General features: G+C 58.7%; 1 protein-coding gene across 17 annotated transcripts in view; it reads left to right on the forward strand.

Moving 5' to 3' along the window:
* Positions 1 to 2,769: 2,769 nt before the first annotated feature.
* The window catches only part of PHLDB1 (pleckstrin homology like domain family B member 1), a 45,694-nt gene continuing 29,208 nt past the window's right edge, over positions 2,770 to 19,255 (forward strand). For 12 of the 17 annotated variants that reach the window (XM_058686919.1, XM_058686920.1, XM_058686924.1 and 9 more), the window contains exons 1-4: positions 9,497 to 9,577; positions 10,227 to 10,350; positions 11,307 to 11,477; positions 18,753 to 18,878. In XM_058686919.1, the coding sequence (XP_058542902.1) occupies positions 9,518 to 9,577; positions 10,227 to 10,350; positions 11,307 to 11,477; positions 18,753 to 18,878 (481 nt within the window). In that variant the 5' untranslated portion in view covers positions 9,497 to 9,517. Of the gene's footprint in view, positions 2,834 to 3,909; positions 4,031 to 4,291; positions 4,544 to 5,371; positions 6,299 to 9,496; positions 9,578 to 10,226; positions 10,351 to 11,306; positions 11,478 to 17,627; positions 18,172 to 18,752; positions 18,879 to 19,255 lie in introns of those variants that run through there. The other 5 variants (XM_058686923.1, XM_058686921.1, XM_058686922.1 and 2 more) reach the window with 5 other exon arrangements.

Below are 19,255 nucleotides of genomic sequence, written 5' to 3' on the forward strand. Positions count from 1 at the left end.
AGAAATCCCAAGTATCTGGTCTGTGTTGCTGAAGTGTGGCTTGGCTCTCAGCCTGTAACCTTAATCCGGTGAAGCACACCAAACCCCTGTCACACCCCCTGACTGGCAGCTAATCCCTCCGCGGCATCAAGTGGACTCTTTTGTTGGCCTCTTGTGAAGGAGACTAACAAACTAATTAGACCTGACTGAGCATTCTGTTTAATGTAGGAGGTTTGTGGTTCCTGCTTTGAATTAATTAATTCCACATAGAGGAGGTAGGGAACACACCTCTGTGGTCAGGAATTCCTTTTTTTTTTTTTCAACTTTTTTTTTTTTTTTTTTTTTTTTTTTTGGGGACAGAGAGAGACAGAGCATGAACGGGGGAGGGGCAGAGAGAGAGGGAGACACAGAATAGGAAACAGGCTCCAGGCTCCGAGCCATCAGCCCAGAGCCCGACGCGGGGCTCGGACTCACGGACCGCGAGATCGTGACCTGGCTGAAGTCGGACGCTTAACCGACTGCGCCACCCAGGCGCCCCAGGAATTCCTTTTAAGAAGGATCTGTAATTCATCTACTGAGTCGTTTCAAACCTCCAAGTCTATCAACCCATGCATCTCAGACACAGGAAGTTTTACCCTCCAATTAATGTGAAGTTGTTCGCACTGTGTAGGATCTGAGAGATTTCCAGGGTTGGTACAGACTGGGCTTTTTAGAAAAGTTCACATCTGGTCTGGCTCGTCGTCGGAGGAAAATAGAAGAACAGAAAAAGTCCCCCCATCCTCAAGATTAAAGTCTAACTAGAAGCAATGGCTGTACCTACTTGCAAAGCCTTTTTGTCCTCAGGTAGACAAGTGCTAACTACAGCTAGTGAAACTCAGCATGGGTCTCAGTGAGGGTTGGGAACAGGGTCCTGGCGTAGGCTTCAGAATAATCTCTCAAAGCAAAAACTCAGAATTAACTCTCCTTTACCATCCACATCTCACTGCAACCCCTCTATCCCTCCGTTTCCTCTCCTTGCCCCTTTTGGTAACTATTGCACCTATCGAGCTTTGAAACTCCAAGAAGATCCACCAGTAATTGGTTGCTGTACATCGCTCTTACGTGAACTTTGACAGCATTTCTACAAGTGTCAGTCTCCCATCTTAACCCCTGGGAGTTGAGTGGTTTACACGGAGGCAAACCGTTAGGAAGATTATATTACCTTTCCAAACCGAGTTCCTGCCTACTCTCCCACACAAAAGGTCAAGCAACCAGGCAATTGTTAGAAGTTTGGGTCATTTCCCACTCCTGGCGCTCCCCCCACCCCAACAGGTTTTTGTTTGTTTGTTTGTTTGTTTGTTTTGCCTTGCTGTTCATAGGGCAGGGGCTAAGTGGTTATTTAGGGCTTAGTCCAATTCTAGAAAGCTGCCACAAGCGTGTGTACGCTGTGATCGGGTTGATAGCCCAACAGTCTAGTTGAAAAAGGCATTCCAATTTCAAGGCGATGAGGGAAATGGAAACAGGTTTTGTTTCTTCTTCTTCTGCCCAAATGAATGCTTGTTCTTTTCAGTTCAGGGGAAGGTCCCGAGCTGTGGATGTGGACAAGACCAGTACCCCACCCCCACCCCGCCCCAATGCCCACTCTGCTTTGATGCATCTTAGCTTGAGGTATCACTGCTGCCACGCCTACACGAACGATGCCTGAGTTCGGGATCCACGGCAACCAGAAAGGATGGCTTGAGCAAGTGTGAATCTACAGGGTTTGCCTGCCGTAATGAGCAAAAATCCCCTCCTTCTGGAGCTGGAGGGAGCACATTTGAAGTGACAGAGGTGGGAAATGCGTCTAGGCAAAGGCGGGAGGGGTGTGGAAATCCACCCCTGACGCTCCAAGCCAAGTGCAGAGGGCCTTCACAAATCCGCTCTTCCTTCCACACCCAGCCTTTGCCCTCTCCCCCTGCTTCCACTTCGGAAAGTCTGAAGCAAGCTTGGAAAGCTGTTTTCTGCTTTCTTCTCCTCTCTTCCTCCCCCTTTCCTGAGCTCCCAGCTGCTCGACCTCTTGCGTAATTGTGAGCGAGCACGGAGTTTTTTGATGGGCTCCAGATGTGCAGCGGGTGGGGGTGGAGGGTGGGGGCGGTAGGTCTGTAGTCCCCTGAGTGCTCTAACTGTGGGAACACAGGGCCTCAACACAGCAGGACTGAGGACACACTGCACTGAGCCTTCGTCCTGGGGTCAGCTGGTCCTCGGGCTGGGAGGGCAGAGCGGAGTGGGGTGCTGTTTTAACCCCCTGCCTCAGCATCAGCTGCCTCGTGGCAGGCTCAGTCATCCCCTGAAATTCCTCCTGGCCAAGGCGGTGAAGACGATCTAGGACTTGCGGAGCTATGTGAAAAGACCCCAGTCAGAACCCCTTCCCTCTAATGCTGGGATTTGGCACATAGGATACAACAGTTTCAGTTTGTTTCTTTTTCTTTTACCAGGATAGTCGGAAAATTACTGTTGTGATCTGCTTCCTGAAAGGTGGCCAGAGTCAAAATACTTTCCTGGGCCTCAAGCAGTATGAAGGGGGGCGGGGGGGAAAAAAGGAGCAACCCTCTACCCTCCAAATCCTGAGGCTTCCTGGTACCATGATGCATGCTGGAGCCTTCTTGTTTGACCTCTGTTAGCCACAGCTGGTAACAGCAAAGTGTCTTTCCCCTCCCCCCTCTCATCCATTGCCTGGCTCCAGTCAGCCCCAGCCTCCAGCGGGGGGGGGGGGGGGGGGGGGGGCTGCTAACGCTGGTCCTGTCAATGAGTGACCAAAGATTCCTGCACTTCAGCCTCCTGCTGCTCCCCGGTTAGCGAAAAAGGGCACCAACTAAAGCCACTGAGTCAGAACAAGGTATGTTCATCCCAAAGAGGGTGAATTATTTTCTGCTATCTGCCCCCGCTGGAAGACTTGGGGGCTTTTCACTCCCTTGTTCGGAGAGGAAGAGTCTCAGGGATCCCTCTGGGGCAAGGTAGATGCTCAGTCTAGCCGAGTTCAGCTCCCTAGGGCCTCCCAAGTCAGTCCCCCGGGGCAAGAGCTGGCTTTGCAAGGTAAGGATCCACTGTCAGCGTTGAATTTCGGGGCGGGGGTTGAGATGACGAATGACTTCAACCAGGCTCAGTTTCTAGACTCAGGTTTTTAGTGCCTCGTTTTCCTCCTTCTTAAGCCCCTACTCCTAGAGAGACCCAAACTGCTATAGGACGGTGGGCTCAATTGTCTGCCTGTAGCTTGCCTCGCCATCGTAAAGCAGCAGGTTGTGGTAGGGTGGAGCTACCTGGATGGGGGCAGGATGATAATTCAGTTCAGGTTTGTACTTTATGGTTTGCATGGCACTTTAACATGTCTTATACCTAGCCTTAGAAAAATCTGTGAAGCCGGATGTGCAGGGTTATCAACCCCATTTACAACTCTTCATGGTAGGGCCGGGGATAGGGTGAAGAGGAGGGGTGACCGGAGGTAAACCTGGGTCCCCTCAGCAGACGTTTTCTGGAGATATTGACTAGGCTGGGGGGCTGCGACCAGGAGGTTCGCGGGAGCCATGGAGGACTCAGGCATCTAAGGTTAAAAAAATAAATAAAAGCGGGCGGGGGCAGAGAGTGAGAGATTGTTAAAAACACCCTTTCAGAAGAGCCTTAAAGGCCCACGGGTGGAGGGTCTGGGGGAGTCCGGAGGGGAGGGGAGGAAGGCGGAGGTGTGTGTGTGTGTGTGTGTGTGTGTGTGTGTGTGTTTGATGGTAGTGGAGAGCCCAGCTGCAGAGAGGAACAAAGCGGGTGCTGTGCAGGCGGGGTGGGGAGTAGGGGGGGAGGTGCTGCTATGGGAAAGGGTGGGTGGGGGGACCTTGGGCTCCAGCTCCACAAGGGCGTCTTCTCTGGCTGGCCAGGCGGACGGGACGGGGGACGGGGGCGGGGACTGGGGGGGGGGGGGCGGGACCCGCTCGCTCTCCTCCCACTCAGCGGGCTCCCAAGGAAAAGCAACAGTGTCCTCCAGAGCCTGAGGCCGCGGCGGGCTTAGCCAGGCGAAGGAACCGGTGTCCCACTCTCCCCCCGCGAGGTAAGGACTCGCTCTCCCACTAGGCCCGTGGGTCTCGCCGGCTGCGCGGCTGGGACTGGATAAGGGGAAGTCCCAGGGCCTGGCGGGAGCCCCCAGATCAGCTCTGGGCCGGGAAGTTCAGAAGAAACCGTGGGGGAGGTGGGGGCGCCCCAGGTGAGTGCGGGAGGCCTAAAGGGGCTTTGTGCGGAGCCGGCTCCGCTGTTTTTCTGCGAGCTGCTTGCTTTTGCCCTCGCCAGCCGCCGTCCGCACAGCCGCCAGAGGGGGCTCTCGCTCCCTCCCCCGGTAGGGACGCTGGTCGTTGCCCCCTCCGAACTCTCTCGTGGGCTCCCAGACGGCCGGGCGGACACTCGCGGGGTCTCGTCCGCCCGCGCCGCACACCGCCCACTCTCCGGCCGACGGCAGGACTGAGAGCACCGCACCGGGGAGCGCGCTCCCCTGGGCCACCTCCGCTCCTGTCCCGGGCCGGCCCGCCCTGATGGATGAGGAGTGTGTGCGGGGTCCGACCCGGAGGCGGTGGGTATCGGGGAGGGACTCTGGGATGTGTTCAGCAGACGGGAGGCACGTCCGGGGCCTCCCGAGCCCTCCTCCGAGGCCCCGCATCTTTAGGAGTCCAAGAGGCCAGATGGGGCTCCCTAGGGCAGTGAGTTCCAGGTTCTTGCCACGCCCGCGCGGTCCGGATTCGAATCCCTAACGGAGTTCCCCGAGGCGGGGGGCTGAGCCAGTCATCCGGGTTCCTCCGGGATGGGGAAGTGCGGGCGGGCGGGGGCGGCGGGGCCTGGGAGGGGCTGCCCGGCGCGGGGTTGCCGAGGCGCCCGCAGACGCTTCCGCCGGGGCTGGCGCGAGTGGGGGGGCTCGGCCGGGGGACCGCGCGGCCCGGCGGGGGACCCAGGGCGCCGGGGCGGGGCTGCATTCTGGGCCCGTTAGCTCAGCGGTCCCGGAGGCTCCCGGGCTGACTCATCGGACCGCTCACACACAAACACGCGCTGCCCACCACGTCAGGCGTCCCACGCGGCAGACCCGCACCGCGCCCCACCCCGCGTCACCCACGCGCCCACCCGCCGCGCGCGCAGCCCGGGTCTCGGCCACCGTTGCACGTGTGGCAGCCCGGCGCACGCCTGGCCGTCAGCCCGCAGTCCACACGCGCTGCACACGCAGCACTCCTGAGCCCGCCGTTCACTCCGGCAACCCGTCGCTCTCACGCAGTTCCCGCCTGCACAAGTACCTCCTCGCGCACGCACATCCCGCCGCTCACACTCTCTCCTCCCGTGCACACGCAGCACCTCCCCCCCGCCCCCCCCCCTTCCCGCAGCTGCCCCGCGGGGAGCGGGCGGTGTCGGAGGGGCCGCCCCTTTCCCCGGCCGCGCAAACAAGCGGCTCCTTCTCCCTGCCCGGCCAAAGAAAGGCCGCTTGTCCGGCGTCCGCGGCGGGCGGGGCGGCCCAACACTGTGGCCTTGTCCCACCTGGCGGCCCCGGGCAGGGCAGGCCGAGGGCCAGCGAGGAGCCGCGCCCTGGCGGCCGTCCCACCCGCCCGCAACCTCGCAGAGCGGCGCTTTCCAGCACCCCCATACGCCCCATCCTCCATGAGAACCAGAGCCCCACTCCACACTCCCGCCTCTCGTCTGTGACCGCCTGCAATCCCGCCCCCACTTTTGTGCCCCGGCCTGCCCTCAGTCTCCCCTTTACCTTCCCCTCCCCCGTCTCCCCGCCCCCTCGGTTTCCCCCTCCACTGCCCTCTGTACCTTCTAGGGCTGTCCCTGGCCGTCGTTCCCTTTACTCGACGACCTCCCTGTCCTCAGTCTCCGCATCTCCTTCTTTGTCCCCCAGTCCCTCCACCTCGCTGTCCTTCCGTCTCCCTCCAGCTCTGCGTCCCCCGGGTTGTTCCCCTAACTTCTTGCCTTCCTGTCCATCTCCCCAGCTCTCATTTTTCTTCATCGCTCAGTCTCCGTCTTTCATCCCCACCCCCCCCCATCCTTGCGTCTCCCCTTCCCCACCCAGTCCCGCCACAGACCCCTCATTTCCCCCTCCTCAAGCTCTCTCCGCCCCGGTCTTTTCACACTCCACCCCTGCCCCCACCCACCGGGCTCCCAGCCTCAGTTTCCTTCCCGTCCCGACTCCTTCCCCTGCCGGCGGCCCTTCCTCGAAGGCGGATGTGCGTCGGGAAAGCGAAGGCGGCGGCGGGCGGAGAGGGTCCCAGCTCGGCCCCGAAGGCCTCGGGACGCGGCCATGCGACGCCCGGGGCGAGGCCTCGGCTGGCCCCCCGGGCCACAGGTGAGGGCTGGAGCGGCCCCCCGGGACCCCGGGGAGCTCCCGAGCAGGGGCGCCGCGGAGGGCCCGGCTAGCGCTCAGGGAGTAGCCCGGGACCTTTTGCCCGCGGGCCTGATTTGGAGCTTGGACTTCCTCTAGTGCCTGTTGGTTGCAGATCTTTTCGGCCCTTCCTCGGGCTTCCTTTCGCTCTAGTTCGGGTGCCGAGACCCCCGAGCCGTGACACTGGACACCCCGCTCGGAGGAGAGGGCTGGGGACTGGCTGATCCCTCAGGGCCCGTGAGCCCGCGCGTCCGCGCTGGGCAAGGAGGCCGGAGGGGCCGGGCCTGAGCAGGGTCACCTGCGGGAGCCCGGGCCTCGCCCGCCACGGGGTCCTCCTTGTTGCACGGCAGCTTCCGGCTCCCAGGCCTCTACCCCCCCCCCCCCCCCCCCCCCCCGCGTCCCGGGAGGTGCGGGAGAGCTGTAGAGAGCCCGGGCTGACCGCGGCGCCTTCTTCGAGTCCCTCCTTCCCAGAAGCCGGCCTCGAGCCGCAGGGGCCTTTTTTTGGCAGTGGGACCGGGCGGGGCGCTCCGAGTGGGTAATTACTGCCCGGGGTAGTGGGCAGCTCTGTCCACGGAAGCGGGTTGAGCGGTGGGGGCGCCCCGGGCGCAGCGCCGCTTCGCCTTCCCGGCCCGGGGTGGGGTCCGAGGAGAGGGCGCCCCCAGGTGGCGGCTCCCCGCGCCGCGGCGCAGCCCAGCCCCTTTGTCAAAGCGCCGCCTGGGTGCCGCTGGGACGCGTTGGTCTGGTGTCTTTCCACTTCACCTGGATTAGGTTTCCGAGCTGGGGCCACAGCCTCGAACCTGCTGATCTCTACATCTTATCTTCTCGGTCCCTCCCTACACTTCTCCCCTTATCTCTCCCTCTCCTTTCGCTATATTATTATTCCGCTCTCTCCTCTAATCACTCTTGTTCGCCATCAACCTTATTCCTTTACAGTCTTTATCTCTACTTGAAATTCTTTGGTGTAAATAAATGAACACATCCCCAGCCGCCTAACTGGGTGATAGTGGCGAATTTGAAAGATGAAAAAACTGAGGCAGTTTTATCGAGGTGTAATGTATATTTCATAACATCCCTTAATGTAAGTGTACCTTTCATTGACTTTCAGAGTATATTTACAGAGCTGGGCAGCCATCATCACAATTTAGTTTAAGAACAGTTCCATCACCCCAAAAAGAAATCTTGTGCCCATTTATAGTCACTCCCCATTCTACCCTTAGCCACAGGCAAGCACTAATCCAGGCAATCTTTTTTTTAAATCAGTATTCTACTTTTTATAGAGAATGACCTGACACTTAGAGAATTTAAGTAACTTGTCCAAGATCTCACAGCTAATAACTAATAAAGTCAGCGTTAGAATTTAAGGCTCTTGCATCCCAGTCTGAACCTCTTTTCACTAAAGGATGATGCCTTTCCTTCACCATTATTTATTTTTTATTTCTTACATCCCTCCCCGCCCCCCCCCCCCCCGCTTTTATGTAAACTCTCCATTCCCAACCCACTCTCACCTCTCTTCCGCAGAGAACACAGAGGGATTTCCCTAAGTGGAAGGAAATCCACTGACCCTGACCCTGGAAATTCTTCCCCATGGCCAGATCTCCTGAGGAGATGCCAGGCCAGCTCGGTGCTTGGTGTAGGTTAATGGCCTTTGCCTTCTCTCTTCCCAGGCAGAGTTGGGGTGGGCCCCAGGCACTATTCCGGTCTCTCTTCCGCCAGCTTGGGTGGAAATGGTGACGGACATGATGCTGTCCAGGTCCGGAAGGGTGGAAGCTGGGAGGGTAAAATTAGTAACCCTATGGCTGAGGCCCTTGGTTCCCACTGCCAGGGCAGGGTCGGACACTCCTTGGAATGCTGGGCTTCTGCCCCCACTTCCTCTCCAAGTCACCTGGTCCTGGTCAAGGGCCGGAAGAGAAAGTGGAGAGAAACCCTGCCTTCCTGGGTCTCCCTCCTACCTTCAGCCACAGCCTCAGTTTTCCCCAGTAACATTTCAGCAGCAAATGGGACCTTTTTCGCACCTTAGCCAGATGATCAGGGGATGGGCATGGGGCACACATTAGAAACCAAAGGTCCCACACATTTCTCCGGCACCAAAATTGTGAGCCAGGGAGAAAGGGGTGGGTGGGTGGGAAGAGTTCTCATTCTGGCCCTGGAATCTACTTTACCCTTGGTTCTAAGGATCTAAGCCTCCTACAACACCAGATCAAGTTAAGAACCTTAGAAAACTGTGTTCTGGGCATTAGTCACCACTGAGGGTTTTTGTTTGTTTGTTTTTTCTGAATGTCTGGGGATGAGATTGCTTTCTGGGGAAGAGGAGTTGAAATATATAGGTGACAGGAAGTGTTGAGTTTTTCCTGTTGTGTCTCCTTTAAGAAAACACCCTGCTGAGGGGTGCCTGGATGACTCAGTTGGTGAAGCTTTGGACTCTTGGTTCTGGCTCAGGTCATGATCTCATGGTTCCCGAGTTCAAGCCTCGCATCTGGCTCTCTGCTCTCAGCACTGTGGAGCATGCTTTGGATCCTCTGTCTCTGCCTGTCCCCTCCCCCTCAGAAATAAATAAACATGGAAGGAAGGCAGGAAGGAAGACAGGAAGGCAGGAAGGCAGGAAGGCAGGAAGGCAGGAAGGCAGGAAGGAAGGAAGGAAGAAAGAAAAAAAAAATACTCTGCGGGGACTCCTGGTGGGGGAAGGAGACAAAGGGAGAGGAGAAGTGGGAAAGGTGGAGGGGGGGGGGGACGGTGCTCCTACTCAGCCCTGCTGGGGGTCCTCTGGCTACCAGTGTCCCTGGGAGAGTGAGTTCCTTGGGCCTGGCTTCCCTCATTGAGGTAGATTTTCCCCACTCTGGCTCCAGACATCTAAGGGTCCTCTACTGCCAAGGCCTGGCTTCTGGGTGTCAGAGGCTAGAAAGCATAGAAATACAGGCTGGGCCCTCTTAGGGTTCTTTGTGCTCATGGTCAAGGGTCAGGACTGGCATGGTGAGGTTGAAGATGTGGCACTGTCTTTCCCTCAGGAAGCTCCTGAGCTGCCTCCACTTTTTCTTCGGCACTAACTTGCAATGAACGATGGTAGCAGGTGCTGCCCCGCCCTAAGAACCTGGTCAACAGAGCCTGCTCCTTTCCCTCTCTTCCCCTGGCCTCCCCACCTACACCTGTTCTCCACTGTGTCCCCAGGAGCTCTGGAGCCCCAGGACCATGGACGCTCTTAATAGGAACCAGGTGGGCCCTGGATGCAGGACCCAAGCAATGGTCAAGGTGAGTGGGGTCGGGGCCAAGGGGCAAGAGGGCTGTTGGAGGGAATGGGTTCCGTTGCTCTACCCACCCGCGGCCCCAGCCCAGGGATGAGGACAGCAGCTCCTCTCTGCCCTTCCCCAGGTGCCAAGCCTATTAACAGCTAAGTCTTTATCTGAATCAGGTTAATTGGTTCACCCAGAAAATACCCTTTGGAAGTCAGGAAGCATTTTACAGATTGACCCTGGGCTGTGTCCCTCCTGGATCCATGCCCCTACCCTCTACTGTGATTTAGTTTCAAGAGGCAAGCGTTAGCCAAGTAGATCGCCACGGACAAGCGTACAGGGACAAGTCTTCATTGGCCCTCCTCTGCAGCACCCCCTTCTCCTACCCTGCTCTCCTTACTTTCTCCTTGTTTCTGTCTTAATAGACAAAGGGGACAGTTAAGCCAAGACTTGAGATAAATCCAGTGGGACGAGTGAGTGGCCTAGATTCAGATCTAATTGCAATTTAGTGTAATAATGCTCCGTGCAAGATCTTGTGCTAAGCCTTTCGACACCCTCAGAGCCCTTTGGAGAGGGCCAGTCCTGGAGAGAGTGTCAGTGTGACTGGGACCAGGGTCTGAGGCCTGAAGTCTCTAATGATGCTCATCCCCCACCCCTACTACCTGCAGAAAGGGCCCTTGGACCTGATCGAGACAGGCAAAGGGCTGAAGGTGCAAACGGACAAACCCCATCTGGTGAGCCTGGGCAGTGGGCGGCTCAGCACAGCTATCACCCTTCTGCCGCTGGAGGAAGGTGAGTCTGGAGGGGTGGTCCACCTGCCACCCCCCACATCCTTACAGACATCCCACCAGGTGTCCTCAGTGTTTGCCTCTCCCAAATGTGAGGCCATGCTACCGAACCCCACCAGCGTGTGTCCCTTGTCTTGGCCTTCTCGGACTGTCTGCCTTCTTTGGTGGATAATCTGGCTCCATGATTGGGCTTAAAGATCAGTTTAGAAACAAGGAGGAGAGCACTGAAACAGGAGAGAACGTTGCTCTTAGCAACCAGCGTGGCCAGGAAGAGAGCCCCCCCCCCCCCCCCCCCCCGCCCTCCCCGTTCCAGGGCAGTGCCTGGCATGGGAGAAGCTACCTGTGGAGAATGGAGGGATGGGAGTGGGGGCAGACCTCCCAAGATAAGGCCCTGGCACAGCCCCCTTCACCGCCTGGCTGCAGCTTCTGCCGGTCCTCTCTGCACTTGTTGCCTGGGTGATGCTACATTCCCCACATTCTCCAAATACCGGTCCCAGGGGCTCTGCCAGGGGGAGCTGTTCAGGCTGCAGCAGGGAGGGGAGAGGGGAGTGTAGGGGGTGGGGGCAAGGGTTGCAGGTGCAGAAAGGAGGGAGAGAAGACGGAGAGATGGCACATTTGGGGGAAAAGAAGGGGAAGCTTGGTGAAGGAGGAAAAGGATTTGGGGAGAAGGATTTGGAGGGACTAAAGGAACGTCTGCAGAAAAGAAGTTCCCCTTCTCTGTGGAGCCTGGATCCTCTGTGCCCTCCCGTCTCTGAGCCAGAGTTTCCTCTGCCTGACCGAGAGCTCCTGCCACTGGCTGTGTCCACCGGGCTCAGGGGCCCAAAAGGGGTGGCCAGCGGTAGGCGGCGATCCTTTGTGAAGTAGGAGGTCCAACTGTATTTCCTTTGTCACCCTCCTTGCCCCATCCCTGCCTCCTCGACCTGGACAAGCCCTCTGACTCAGTTTGCCTTCTGTCTTCAGGGAAGACCGTGATTGGCTCTGCGGCCAGGGACATCTCCCTGCAGGGTCCGGGCTTGGCTCCAGAGCACTGCTACATTGAGAACCTGCGGGGCACCCTCACCCTCTACCCGTGTGGCAATGCCTGCAGTATCGACGGGCTCCCTGTCCGGCAGCCCACCCGGCTCACTCAGGGTAAGCTTTGACGCCCCCAACCAGAGGTGGTCTCTGTTTAAGAGCCGGTGCAGGAGAGGTGCCGATGCCCCGGGGAAGCCTGCTGTGGTGGTTGCCATGGTAACTGCCTGAGTGGCCACACAGAGGGTGGGGTGCTTAGGTGCCTCTGGATGTGCCTAAACAACATCCCAAACCCTTGTAGCATCCAGATCCGTCTTCAACCTGCTTTTCTTCTCTGGTCGTCCCCAGCTTGCCTCTCCACACCTGGTCGGGGGAGGGGAGCAGAGGTTCTGATCACTGCCTCCAAAGGGCAGGGGGACTCCCCGATACAGAGGTCAGTAGGGATTGTTAGAGGACTGCGGCGGGTGCAGCAGTGGGCGGAACGATGGCATTGTTTCCTGATGCCAGAGGGAGGTGTTCTGAGAAGATGGGAGAGGGGGGCAGAGGAGGACAGTCCCCCCTGATGGGGATGGAGCAAAGGTGGAACGTGAAGGCAAAAATCGGAGGACGTGCTCACTCCTGTTAAAATGCTGTTGACGGTAGCTTTTGGGTCATGAATATGGTTACCACCCTGCTTCCCAAAGCAGCAGGCCATTCTTTTGTTAGGTAGCTCTGAAAACTGGGCCCCCAGTTACCATGGTGACCGGGCAGTTGAGGGGTTGGCCCAGGTGGCACTTTGACAGACCAGGTGTGTTTGCCCTGGGCATCAATTTATACAATGAATCATCACCTTAGGGGAATGAGGAAAGCAGATTTGGGGTAGGGGGTAGAGGCCGTGAGGATGGGAGCTTTGGGCTCAGCCTCGCTCCGAGCAGCACTTAGGTCCTGGCATTGTTTTCTGGGAACTCTCGCCTCTTACCGGCCGGCAGCTCCCTCGAAGTGGGAATCCCACTCATTCCTTTGTTTCCCTCTCTCCTTGTGTTCACATCCCTTAGGGTCTCTTTAGATGCTCTTCCCTTCACAGCTGACCCAGGAGACCTGACCTTGCCCGACTCCTTTCTTCCTGTCCTTGCGAGTATGAGGGGCACACCTGACTTCAGGGAAGCAGGTCCCCCAGCAGCAGGCCCTTGCCTCCTCCGAGGCCTTCAAGTTGTCTCACTCCAGATGAGAGGAGGAACCCCCATAAATTGGGGCTTTGGCTATGATGCCGTCTGGCTCCCGACAGTCCCGTTAAATCTCAAAGAGGACATCTTCCCCAAGATGTGGGTGTGTGGAAGTGAGACAGTAGAGCAGGAAGGAGAGGGAGGGGCAGGGTTCAAAGAAAGCTAGAGAGAGAGCCCAGCCCTCACTCCCTCAGCCCCAGAGCCCCCGGATCCATGGGCAAGAAAAGCCTTCCCCGCGTGTTGTGAGCAGGGTCGAGGAACGGGTGCCCTGTAGGCCCCTCTTGCTCTGTCTTCCCAGAGCATCACTTCGCTCCCTGAGAAGAGGGAGGGCCTGGGTCAAGATGGAATTCTTAGGCATTTCCTGTGGCCCCGGTGACCCCTAAGTCTTCCCCAGCCCAAAGCCCACTCTGCCAAGTATGCACCCTCCCACTCGCTTCTGACCCTAAACCCCTTCCCTCTCGCTCCCTCCCACACCCATAGCCTTCTTGTCTGGGCTCGCCTGTCTCAGGAGCTTGGCAGCCTGGGGAGGGGTAGGCAGAGGCACAAAGGAACGGGTGTTCTTCTCCCTAGCACTCCCCCTCCCCTGGGCTCCGGGAGCTGAGGGTTTCCTTGTCTCATCTCTGGAGCAAGGCACCAAGCCCAGCCCTGCCTGGCCCCACTCCGGACATTCTTGGGAGTGCGTTTCCCTGGAAACTGGGTGGCTCGGGGGGGGGGGGGGGGGGTGCATGTGCTATCTCTGTGTGTCTGTGTGACTGGAGTGTGTTTATATATCTCCGGATGTGTTTGTGACTCCGCGCTTCTGTATCTCTGTTTGTGGCTTTCCTTGTGTTTATGGATCAGAGTGTTCAAGTGGGGGACAGGGGTGAACTCAGGACTGATGGTCCCGAAGTGTCCGTGTGTGCACTCCTCGGTGTATTTGAGAACTCGTTGGCCCCGTGCCTGTCTGTGGGCATATGTGCAAGAGGATCATTTTCCCCGTCTTGTTCCCCTGACAGAGCCTTGTAGAGGGGACCCTCCTCTTTGAAAAACAGAGGGCTACCCTGCAAGTAACAAACAAGGAGGCTGTTCTGGCTGGGCCAGGCTTTACTTAGATGCATCATTCTGGGCACTGTGCCCAGCCATAGGCAACTTGGAGAGGCACACGTCGTGATGAGTAGAGATGGCAGTGACAGGCTCTTCCAGCAGGACGATGCCTGGGCCAGGGGAGGACGGGGCGGGGTGGGGGGGCCCACAGAGAGCAGATGCTGGCCTTTTGCTAAAGCTGTGGACACGGGAGCATGAAGTGAGGGAGCCGAGCAAGAGCCTGATTCCACCTCCATACCCGGGGTTCTGGCCCATCTCACGTTGCCCGCTTCTCTACAGAGCAAGAGGCGGGGCTGGGAATGCGACCAAGGAAATAAGGAGGAATCTCAATCTGGGTCTCGGCTGCCCCACCCTGGGACCACAGTGCCAGACCACATGAAAGATCCGGGAGGGGACTAACTAGGGGAGGACCCAGAAAGCCACACAGCTCAGGACCCAGGCTGTCTAGACAGTAGGTCCCCATCCGCTCCCAGCCTCCGCTGCCAGCCCTGTCTCCACGTCCCTTTCCCTCCCTAAGCCCCTCATTGATGGGTAGAGGCTTGCATGATGGCCAGCAGGGGGCGCTCCCTGCCACGTGACTGGGGTCTGGGATTCCTGGGCTATCCAGCTATCTCCCTCTGGGATCCGGGACACGGAGCCTCTTCCTCTCCCATCCAGTTACCAGTTATTCCTTCTGTAAAATGCGAGTTGAAGCTTCCAACTGTCCTCTGTTGTAAGATAAAGGTCTTGACTAATAAAGCTCAAAGGAGGGAGAGAAAAAGCAAAGGCTCCTAGCTCCTCACTTCTTTGTGCCTGCCTCCCGCCCTATTTCTCACTGGCGGGCATCCTCCGTGTCTGTCTGGGTCTGTCCAGCTGGCCGTCACAGTTTCCAGACCGATGAATCATTCTTCCTGAGATTTTTTTTTTTTTTAAGCCTCCCCCTATTTTGCATTTGACCCTATACGGTTCTTCCATTTTCCTTCAGAAGGGGAGTAAGATACACACGTGTGCGTATGTGCAGTATGGCCGTGTGGGTAGGTGTTTAGCGAGGGAGGAAAAATCATTCAATTATTTCTCTATGGAGGCCGACTTTGATTTCAGAGTCTCTCCAGGGACTGGGTGGAAGGATATCTGTGCCTGAATGAGTGTGTAACTAAGATGGGTGTTGTGTGGGTGAGAATAAGCGCGTGTGAGAGACAGGGTGTGTTTACCTGGGGACTTTGTGCGACTCAGTGTGCACAGCCAAGGTGGGGTCTGTGAGACTGAGCAAGTGTCCTGGGAATGTGTGTGAGGCTGTGTGAGCTCTGAGCACATGGCGTGTGGCTAAGAGACACAGTGTGTCCCTTAGGGTTCTGGTGTCCAGAGGGCAGGTCCCTGGAACAGGAGGAATTCGCTGGGGCCCAGGCTGGGTGGTGGGTACTTGCCTGGCGCAGAAGCTCAGCCTGCCCTTGGGGACTCCAGAGGCAGGTGGCACTGTGTTTTCCAGATGGGAAGCTACCTCGCTGGGGTGGAAGAGCTCTTTGCTGAGACTAGCACAGCTGGTGGTGGTGGTGGGGAGGAGGTGGGGTTGGCTTCTGGAGCCCCAGGGGAGCGGGCTGGCTTGGAAGGGGCAGTGCCTTGGTCCAACCTGGGTCTCTGGGTGAGCTGGGCTGGGCTGGGCTAGGAGTGTGGGGAGCAGGGGCAGAAGAGCAGGTGTTTCGGCTGCAGACCAGAGCTGGGCTCAGTGCTGCTCACACTGCACAGAGGGTTGCCTTGGCCTGAACTCCCAGCCCAAGAGTGACCTTGTCACCGTGGCAGATGGAGGGGCAGAGCTGGACCTCCTGATCTAGCTGGATCTCTGGGAGCCATGGAATGTCAGAGCTTAACCTTTGCTGTCGTTGAGGACGACCTCATTCTGTAGATAAGGGATCTGAGGCCAGAGGGTGTGACCTGCCGGCGGGTCCAGGGCTGGCCCCTTCCCGGGCCTCTCGGGAGGCCGACCACAGGGGGCTTTCAGGGCGAACCTGCTTCGCCTCACTCCTGCCTCCGGACTCTTCACCCTCTGACCTCTACTTACCTCTTACCTTTCCTCCCCGTCCCCACTTCTGCTCCTGCCTCACCCCCCACCCGCCCCGCGGAGCTCCCACCGCGCCGGTCGCCGGCATCCTCCCGCCCCGCCCTCTCCATCCCGCTCCCCTCTCCTCTCCTCCATCACTTCCTCTTCCCCTCCTCCTCTCCTTTGTCCCTCCCTCCCTGGCTCCCTTCCCCCGCCGCCGGTGGCCGGCCCGCCCCTCCCCGGGCCCTGGCGGCGGCTGGCTGCCTGGCGGCTAGCTGCTCCGAGCCCCGAGCCCGCGGCGCGGGAGGTCGGCCCGCCCTCTCGCAGGCCCGGGGCGGGCCGGGAGCCCCGAGGGCCCGAGCTAGCGGGGGGCCAGCGCTCCTGAGGTCCGGGTTCGGCGGTGAGTGCTCCGCCCGGCCGGCCGGGGGCTCGGGCTGGGAGGGGCGTCTGGGGGATGGGGGGCTCGACTAGGGGAGCGGGGCCCTCGGCTCCCCTTTACGAGCTCGGGGGTGTGAGACGATTGTGTGTGTGCCCTGCACGTTTCCGAGTGGGAGGTCTGGGCTCGGGGCCACTCCTCCACCGGCCAGACTTCATCTTCCTCGGCGCTTGCTCGGAAGCCCCCTCCACGGACCCGCCTCCGGAAGGGGCTGAGGGGTCCCGAGGAGGATGGAGGAGGATGGGGGAAGCCTGTGCTGGGGGCTGAGAGGAAGGGCGGGGGTGGGGGTGGGGGGGTGGGGTTGGCTGGGGGCCCTTCCTCCCGTCTTCCCCTCACCCCAGCCTCCCTTTGGCCGGTCCGTTCTATTGGTGTGGCCAGCTGGGCAGTGACTGTGGCCCTGGGAGTGTGTGAGCACGGATGCCTGTGTGTGTGTTTCTGGGAGTGTGTCTGTGTGTAAGGTTGTAGGAGAGAGTGTGTGTGGTGCATCCCCTCGGTGTCTCTCAGAGGTAGGATCCGCCCTCTTCTTTGCCTTGTTTTCCCTCCAGATGTGCAGCTTCCCCACCCACCTGCACACACACAGCTGGGCCTGGGCCCCACTGGGTCCTGGCCGGACCACAACTTTGCCTGGATGAGAAGAGGTTCTAGGGTTTCCTGAGTGGGCTGACGGGGCAGGAGCAGACAGAGAGGAGGTTTCTTCCCAGAAATAGGCTCTCCAGGCTCCTGGGGGCAGTAGGGACCCCAGTTGGGGCAATGCCTGGGGCCCCTGAGTGCAAATAGAAAGTTAATTTGGGCAGGAGCTGGGCTGCTCTCAGTCCTTGTTGCCCTCCTGCCTGCTCTATTAATACAGATCCAGCTCTCCTGCCTGGCATCACCTATTTATAGCCCAGAGGCAGCAAGGCCACACCCCCTGCGCGGAGGAGGCTGAGGGGCAGAGGAGGGGGCAGGGAACTCAGCCACAGGAGCCAGGGCTGAGGGTCCCTGGGTGCCCATAGCCTTCTTGGGTGGGCCTGGCTCTGATGGGCCGGAATCCACTCAGACTCCCCACCTCCGTCCCAGACTGGGCTGTGCAATCGGCCTCCAGATCCTCCCCCACCCCACCCCACCCCCATCAATCTAGGATTGAGTGGGTCTGTCTAGACCCTGCGAACTCATCATTAATTAGCTTGTTAAAGGGCTGAGAGGAGCGGGAGGGGCCAGCAGGGCTCTTTCTGAAACAGCTGTGGTTGTAATTAGGTGGAAGTGTGGTTGGCTATTATTTATTCCGGTTATGATTACTCCGGGATCAGCATCCCTGATTGGCGGCTTGTCTGGGAAGGCTCCCCTCTCTCCTAACCACCCGTCAGTCTTTGGAATTATTGGTGCCTGCCTGTTTGGGAGGGCCCCTGGGCGTGCCAGAGAAGTGGGTGGCTTTGTCCACTATGGTTACCTGTGGTGGGCTTCTCAGCCTACTGGCCCCTTCGCCGCCTGCCTCGGCAATGCCTAGGGTCCCAGCAACAGGCTCCCGAGCTGCTCAGTGGGAGGTCTGCCATGGTATCCACGTGGCCTGGATGCCCCTTGCCCTTGTGGCTTGCCTGAACTGAACTGTCTCAGCGTCCAGGAATGTAGACTTCCCTGCCAGTCTCAGCGCAGACTGGCATGAAGCTTGGGGTGCCAAGTGGCACCAGATTGGGTAGATAGGCTGGGCGCAGCGGTGTGGACAGATCGGGAGAGTGATTGGAGAGAGCACCAGGGCTCTCCCAACGTAGCATCTTTCGCAGGAGTCCTGCAGTGTGGCCAGGAGGAGGAGGAGTCCTGTTAGCCAGGCTCAGGAGCCTCTGCACACACCTGCCGCTGTGCACACTCTTGGTGCCCCTGGCTACATTTCTGGCTTCCACATACCCTCCCCTCTCTGTGTAGTCACCCTTACTGGGCAGGACTGGGCTTGTGTCTCCTGCCTGGGAATGTGCTTGGCTGAGGCAGGGCCCACTGGCCCTAGGCTTGGCTAGATTCCACGGAAGACCAAGGAGCAGGAAGATATCAGGCCAGAGGGTGCTTTGTCGGAGAGAAGGAAGGTGGTGGCTCTCCCCCGGCCACGTCATGGTAAGGATTTGGAGCCAGGAAGCAAATTCTGGTTCCTGTGGAGGGGCATCTGACTGACGCGTGGTTTTTCCCTGTCCCCTCTCTCAGAGCTTTTTTTTTGATCCTGGAAATTGATGCCCCTGAAACTGACTTTTCCACCCAAGGGGCAGATAGATGGATCATTGGTACAGTTCGGGGAAGGGGGACATGAGTGTCCATGTTCTCCGAAGAACCTTCTCCCTTCACAGAACACTTTCACAGACATTGTCCCGTTAACCCTGCAAGGTCAGTGGTGTTGTCCTCACTTTTCTAATGACAGAACGAGACTCAGCGGTGAAGGATCTTCACCTGAAGGTCTCACAACCAGTAACAAGAGTTAGGACCAGGATATTCAGATCTTGGGACCCACAAACCAGAGCTCTTTCCGCTCTGCCCTGTGCTGTGGAGCCCTGCTGGTGCTTGTCAGGTCAGGCGTGGTCCGTGTAGACACTGTGAGTGCAGGTGGGGATGGCTGTCTGGAGCCCGGGGTGAGCCCGCTCATGCTGCGGGGTGAGGCGTACCCCAGCGCTTTCTGCCCTTCTCAGCATTTGTTTTCTCTGCAGGCTGTATGTTGTGCCTGGGTCAGTCGACCTTCCTCCGCTTTAACCACCCGGCTGAAGCCAAGTGGATGAAGAGTATGATTCCGGCAGGGGGCCGGGCCCCCGGGCCCCCCTACAGTCCTGGCTCAGGTAGATGCCCACTTGGGGTGGGGGGTCGGGTTGGTGGCTCTCCTGGACAGTCCTCCTCCTTGCCCATCCCAGCCGTGCTCGTAATGTCAGGGCAGGACAATGCCTATGATCTGGGCTTGCTGCCACCTGCCATGGGCCATTGGTGGAGAATGCCAGGCGGTCTGGCTACTGGGAGGGATCCAAGAAGTGCCGCTTGGCTGGAACTGGGGAATCATGTGCCCAAGGGACGGAGGGCTCTGCCAGCCCCACTGCCCTGGAAGGTGCCACTTCGGTGTCTGGGACCCTAAACCTCATGTGCCAACCGCTGGGGAACCTCACCCTTGAGAGGGGCCTGAGGGGGCAGAAGGAAGCATTAGGTTGAACCCCTGCTGGCGGGT

Source organism: Neofelis nebulosa, chromosome 10, assembly GCF_028018385.1.
Source record: "Neofelis nebulosa isolate mNeoNeb1 chromosome 10, mNeoNeb1.pri, whole genome shotgun sequence".
Classification (NCBI taxonomy): Eukaryota; Metazoa; Chordata; class Mammalia; order Carnivora; family Felidae; genus Neofelis; species Neofelis nebulosa.